This window comes from Leptinotarsa decemlineata, unplaced genomic scaffold (assembly GCF_025532065.1).
Source record: "Leptinotarsa decemlineata unplaced genomic scaffold, Ldec_3_MD MMD2_tig00000090_RagTag_RagTag, whole genome shotgun sequence".
NCBI lineage: Eukaryota > Metazoa > Arthropoda > Insecta > Coleoptera > Chrysomelidae > Leptinotarsa > Leptinotarsa decemlineata.
In genome coordinates this window covers 677,367-684,626 of record NW_027412541.1, presented here as the reverse complement: position 1 = coordinate 684,626, position 7,260 = coordinate 677,367, and the positions used below count along the sequence as shown (strand labels likewise).

The window sequence follows — 7,260 nt, the reverse complement described above, 5'->3', positions numbered from 1 at the left end:
TTAGTTATGAGTAGAAAGTAACATACATAAATATTATTTGTTTTTTAGAAATAAAAATGACTCATCATTACTTTCCTTATTTATTTTTCAAAATATACTTTTTTACATATAAATAGAAATTGCATTACATAACTTTATTTTGTTTTTTTTAAACTAAATGATTAACTGATACATTCATTATTCATTTTTTCAAATATGAATAATCAATTTTACACTTTTAAATATGACTAGAAAGTGACATTCACATATAACTTTATTAGCAACATACAAAAAAAAATATTTACAAAATATTTATTGCGGGAGATTTCTCGACACGATTGCTCTGAATAATACAGATATGGAAATAATATAGAAAATATTATGATACATGTATTGCAAATGTACAGGGAAAGATAAAAATTTTTACAAGAGATGTAAGATGGAATTTTCATGTATCTCCTTACTGAAGATTTCCAATTGTCGAATTTTGGGAGAAAGTTTTTTCATGTGAGCAGATCTCTCTCGTTGAGCTGCTCTCATTTGTTCACATTCCACTTTGAGGGGAGAAACTTGCTCTTCCAGTTCAACAAGTTTTTCCCTCTTCGCTATATATTCCGTTTCGAAGCCATTGTAAGCGTGATACATCTCTAGAAATTTGTCTCTCCTGGATCTCATAAATGAAAACCAATCGTCTGATTTTTCGAGGTCAATCGTTGGGGGAGGCGTGCTTCCAGCACTGAAATTGTCGTATTCAGGAACCTGTGGAATGAAAGGATATGATGAACTAACATCTTGTCGCGTTTGAGTAATGATAATTACCTGATGGAGTGATGTAGAAGGTCCTGCTATGACTTCCATCTCTCTCACTTTTATCGACTTGACTTTATCCCTTTTTTCGTGTTTCGCCTTGTGTCTCCTTCTAGATGGCGACTTCGAGCTAGACTTTTTAGACTTCTTCGCCTTCTTCATTATTTTTTCATCACTCTCCATTTTTTTTCTTTTTCGTCTCTCAAGGTCATCATCCGAACTGTTCTGAATGATTGAACTATGTGGAGATCCCATATTCTTTGAATATGTTTCCTCCATCTCTAATATGTTACTCACAACAGTTTGTGATAAGTTCGGAAGTGACTCATCAAGATTCTGGGTGTGAGTCGCCATCACATTATCAATGTTTGAGGGATTGTCATTCATCTCCACATGGTTTGGATTGAATCCATTTAAAAATGATTTAGCATTGTGCATCTGCTGAATGGAAGTCATCACCAGTTGTGGTATCTCCCCGCCTTCCTGAATGATCACGTTCTGGTGGACAATTACATCCCTGCGCTCCATTTCACACATTTCTGATCGGTTCACAGAGCTTGATGGTTTTAATAAAGCTTCTTTCAACAAAGACATGGTTCTGAAATCAAAAAATAATAGACAATATAATATGATTAAATTTAATTAGCTAACAAAAAAGTTTTCATCTTTTCTTTTCATCACCTTGATTCAAAACAGTGGAAATCTTTAAGAAAAAGCAATTTCAAAAGAGGTAACTATATACGAAGAAGTAACGTTTAATCACAATGTACCCTTTCTAAAACAACTACTTTCAAAAAAACATTGAATTACATGAAACAAAAATTACATTCAAATTAATTACTTTCATATGAACACTGAATCATACAAAAAAAAAAATACTTTATAGAAAAACAAAAACCGTTCTTTACCAAAATTATTCTCATCTTAAAATATAACCTTTTCAGTTTGATATGAATAATATAGTAGGTTGTACTCACATCGAGATGAATTTTCAGCTGCTAAGATTTGAAGGCTTTGATGGAGTTGCTTCACCTGGCTGCTTTATTGAACTGAAAGGAAGGAATCAATTTCAAAAAAGAATTCCATATAACATCATCAAAATCTCAATGACCTTTTAGAAACCTTCAAACTTGTTTCACACTTTTCAAGGTTGTATTACGTTCACATAAAAACAACTACTTTCATAGAAAACAATGAATTATATGAAAAAAAACTCTGAACTAATAATTTGATATGAACACTGAATTATACAAAAAAAAAATTTTGAAACTGAAAAGAAGGAAGCAATTTCAGACAAGAATTTCATATATCATCATCACATCTCAACTTCCTTTCAGAAACATTCAAATTTTGTTCAGAATATTCAAGGTTATATTAAGTATAAATAAAAACTCTCTTTCGAAAACATCTACTTTCATGAAAATCAGTTGATTTACACAAAAAAAATACTTTTGGAATAGATAATTTTATATGAACACTGAATTGAATACAAATTAGAAATTCAAAAAACTAAACACTCCTAAAATTATAACCCTTTCAATTCGAAATGAATAATATAAGTACACTGTACTTACATTGAGATAACTTCAACTGCTAAGAATCGTTGATGATTATTGGATTGCTTGAGTCAACTATATCACTTGACTTGACTGTGTCACTGCAAGTTAGTTCGATGGGTAAGAGATACTGAAACAGAATGATGTGTCGTCCCTTCTGATTCTGTTCTGCTGTTCGGAAAGGTCAGCCCTTTCTGGTGGGGATTGAATTCGAGTCTTATGATTTGTCCCAACGATACAAAATTGAAAATGGAAGAAAAGGGTAGTAACAGTTTATTGTTGGTAGAAACTAATTTGAGATTTTACAATTGTTCAGAGTGCAGGGTCATATAATCACAAAATTGTTAGAATTCCGTCTTTATTACCCTATAAAACTTCCCGAATGTCCTAATGGACATTTCGACGGTTTCTACCTCAATTATGTCAATGCACCTCTGAACGTGCTAATGAATTTTACGATCAGGGTTTCCTACCCGAATTTTTTTTCAAATAAACCATTCAACCTCTTGCATCCCTTCAATAAAATAATATTGTCTAGACACGCTATAAAAGTTCCTGAATGGACTCTTCGAGGGTTTCTATCTCAAATATGCCAATGCACTTCTGAACGTGCTAATGGATTTTACGGTCAGGGTTTCCTACCCGAATTTTTTCTTCAAATAAACCAATCATCCTTTGGCATACCTTCAATGAAATAATGAGATTGAGTAGAATACTGCACCATATAATCATAAAATATTTTCTCTCCAAAAATAAACCAAACAACCTTTTGCATCCCTTCAATAAAAGAATGAAAATTGTCTCGACATCAACAGCATATAATGATAAAATATTTTTTCTCCAAATAACCAAACATCTTCTCGCTTCCCTTCAATAAAATAATGAAATTGTCTAGACTTCAGAGACATATAATCATAAATTTTTGTTTGAATATCGATATTTTCTACCCACAAATTTACAAAACTCAGATACTAAACATCCTTTTTTCCCAAAAATGGCGAATACGCGCAATTGTCAGTTTTGGAATAAAATATAATAATTGAATATTTTTTCTAAATCATATACTCGCGCTAAACTAATTGTGACTCAATCACTTATGAACATGAAATCTTAATTCTAATTTATAGTGACACCACAAACGATTTGAACGATTCTTTTCGTCAAATATGAATTTTCCAAAATGTTAAAAGCAAAAATTAGATTTGTAAAATTCAATTACTCGATTGCTCTTCCAATAATGCAATAAGGAGATCTAGGTTTTCATCGATGGTATTGTTGGAATCTTTCATTACTTCCAAAAGAATTCTCAGATTCTGTTGGGAGCTTGTTTGATAAAATTCAATATCGGAATGACCCCAAGGTAATGTTTTGGTAGTATTCGGAATTATGAATCTTTTATCATCGTTATGCGACAGAGCGACTTTATTACACATCAAAGTATAAATATCATGTAAATCACTTCTGAATACATTCATCTTTCGCAATATTGTTCCACCTGTTTCAACAATCCTAATGTAATCGTCAATTGAAATCCGATTTTTAATCACGGATTTTTTGACACCCTTAGCCCTTTTAATTTCACTTGACACACTTTGGATGTGATATGCTTTTGCTCCAGTCCCATGAAAACTAATAATAGTATCGTTTGGAAGTTCGTCTTTCATATTTCCAATTACCGACTTCTTAACTGGCACATAGAACTTATTATCCAACGAAGTGTCAAATTTATCAACATTCTCAATGATAAATTCATAAAAATTATCTGTCATTATTTTCAAAATCAAAGAGTCTGTGTCAGTGTAGAGAAGAGAAGAACGTGATCCGAAATGTTTTTTAATAACATCATAGAAAAAGTCGTAAATGACAGTTTTCGACATATCCAATATACTAAACCCCAGATACAATGGTTTGTTGTAACAAACCTTAACTTTATCCATATGTATGACTACAAAGTCTTCTGCAATTATGGATAATGTTTTGAAATTAGGGCGAGCTATCAAAGCGTTGGCACCCATTCCTCCCCGTATAGATTCCCAATGTGTAACAATTCGAATGTCTCTCCTGTTGTAAACATTTTCCAAAGTTTTCCCATAAATAGAGTTCACATTTAATTTGAAGTAATTCTTCTCAAACTTATTGGTGGCTTCATTTCTCAGTTTAGTATTTAAATCGATATATTTTTTCAACCATTGTGACTGATCGAATCTGAGAACTCTATGGGTTCTAATCAGCTTTAAACCATTACGAAGCGCCTGTTTCAAATTTCTATAATGAACGATATATTTATTTTTATCATTCAAATTAGGTATAAGTTTGGCTATTTTAGACTTTGACCCAGGCGGTATGATACTTTCAACCAAAAATGGTAAGTCTGAATGTAAATCGTGCATTTCAACGGGGTAATGAATATCAACTTCAAGAATGTATCCTTGAGAATTTTCATCTGGAATACTGACGATATCTAGTTTACTTATTTCATCGGAGGTCAACCATGTGAACCCTCCAAAAGGTAGTGATTGAGACATGCTATGACCATACAGATTTGTTGCATCCAAATACATGATAAATGATGAAGCTTCATTAGGATTATAATTTGGAAGGAATTGATTATTTGCAATGTGCTGTCTCTCCGAACATTGACTAACACCGCCACGAATACCTTTTTGAAAAAAATGCACCATGTCTATATCAGTTAATAATTCCAACTTGTTGCCTGTATATTTCAACATAGCGTCTCAAGAAAGTCCTGGAGATGTGAAATAATGTGCAGGTTCCAATTTATATGTACTCAAACTCATGTTTCTGAAATTTTAGAAAATATCACACAGTAATAGAACATCTGATTTTAAGTAAATATCAGAATATTCACCCAAATCACGACAATTGAATGTTTTCCATACCTGCTTCACTCTATCATATTCATTATCAGAAATATGTCTTTCATTCAGTTTGTCAAAAAAGTCCGCCTTTGATGGTATAGATGAATAATTCAATTTATCTAAAGAATCGATGAAACTGTATGGAAAAACACTTTTCTGTCTCATAAGTTCAAATTTATCATTTTCTGGAAAATGTTTTCTCATTTCCACAAAATGTTTCTCATCTAAATTATCGCCCAACTCTTGAAGAGATGCACTCATAAATTTGAAACTATCAATGAACCTTAATTTCAAAAATACTTTTTTCAATTGCTCATTTCGATTTAATTTGTTTTCCATAAATAAATGTTTCGTGAAAGAAATATATTTCTCTTTAGTTTGAGCGAGGACGTCAACTTTACTTTTATTGGTGCATAAATCTTTTATGAACAAGTGACAGTCATACCCACTAAGATTATGGAAAATGATCGGAATGAAATTGGGCAATTTGAAATTGAGATTACATATGGAATGTGTTGCTCCAATTCTTTTTTTTCCTGTCAGGTGACAATGATCACGGATTTTAATGTCATTCTCTTCGAATGTCTTTCCACATATAGCACATGTAGTGGCATTATTGAAATCATTTTCTTCCTCAACAGTTAAAGGGTTCATTGGAACGATATTTTTCAAATATTTGTGATATATATTGGTGACGTCAGCCTCCAACTTTGAAATGAAAACTTTAGATGCATCAGCCCCTCTATACAATACGAATTTTGAAATTGAATCATCAAAAGAGCACTTTATGAAATATGAGAAAGCGTATGGTTCATGAAGATAGGTTCGATTTGTGAAAGACTTAGCAGGATTTGGCTCATTTGTGTGCAGTGGTTTAAGAATTGATTCAAAATCACCATACACCGTGAATGGAACCCTCAACTGTTTCTCAATATTTTCAATTACAATCATTCAATTGATGTCGCAATAAACCCCGCTCATTACTGAAGTATAATAAACAACCATCACAGAAATATTTTCTATGTTCATGTGCTGATATTTGAGATGATACTAATCTCGATAAATCTTCAATCCAACAATAATGACTGTTACCAGAATCATCCATTATATTAAGCAGATTCACATGACTATTAAGTCTACGTTTCGAATAATGTAACGGGCCTACAACATCAAATGAATCTTTACCGTTTTTGAAACATTTTTCTAAACCATAAACATTGATAGAGCAATCATTCATAATCTCAAATTTAGGAATATCTTTCAACTTTACTGGAAAATCCATACCTGCTACATTCAACACGGTAGAGAAGTGAGGATAAGATGAAATTTCACACACTCTCACACTGGCAGGATACAGAGCTGAAGTTACAGCCCATGCAAAACAGTATTGATCTTGATTAATAACATTCACAACACTTTTCTTCAACTCAATGAATTTGGGTAACTTGATATAAGAAGAGCCTCCAAGGGGACTATACTTGTTGACATTTACTTCCATAAACAGAATTTCCTCGATAGTCCAACCTGAAAATTTATTTTCTCTCCACATCTAATAACAAATTTTGTGAATACATCACTTACCTGAATCTCGATGTTGAAATTCCATTGCTTGAGCAGTTAAAGCATCAATAAAAATGTTATAAATCACATTCAAATCATTCGATTGATCGACAACTTGATTGGGACTATTGAATGATTTTACTTCTAAATTCTCCTTAGTTTGAAGATAGTAACGTCCAAACACCTCCATATTGACTTTCACACTTTTATGGATAACTAACACTTCTTCGAATATTTTAAAAACTTTTTGCTTCAATTCATTGAAAAATTTGTGTAATCAATGTGATGGTTTTGACTATCCACTCTATAGCTCACAATTCTACACTTGAATGCTGTGCGTATGATTTTAACACCGTCCCCATATTGAATACATGCATTTGTTCTATGTTGCAAAGTCCTCCGATGAATATTCATCTGATCACTTGCAATATTCAAATTGCAACACAAACAGGTTTGCATTTCTGGAGATAATGGAGCGT

General features: G+C 32.2%; 1 protein-coding gene across 2 annotated transcripts; it reads right to left on the bottom strand.

The window, feature by feature from the left end:
- Positions 1-263: 263 nt before the first annotated feature.
- Positions 264-5,070, bottom strand: LOC141481166 (uncharacterized). 2 transcript variants are annotated; one of them, XM_074172288.1, is made up of 4 exons: positions 2,361-5,070; positions 1,764-1,835; positions 799-1,384; positions 264-738 (listed from the first exon to the last, which is right to left on the bottom strand). In XM_074172288.1, the coding sequence occupies exons 3-4, from the start codon at positions 1,378-1,380 to the stop codon at positions 403-405; spliced, it is 918 nt and encodes a 305-aa protein (XP_074028389.1). In that variant the 5' UTR covers positions 1,381-1,384; positions 1,764-1,835; positions 2,361-5,070; the 3' UTR covers positions 264-402. The 2 variants fall into 2 exon arrangements, 1 of the variants encoding a protein (XP_074028389.1); XR_012464781.1 differs by having other exon boundaries at positions 270-738; positions 2,361-5,068.
- Between the last annotated feature and the right edge of the window lie 2,190 nt (positions 5,071-7,260).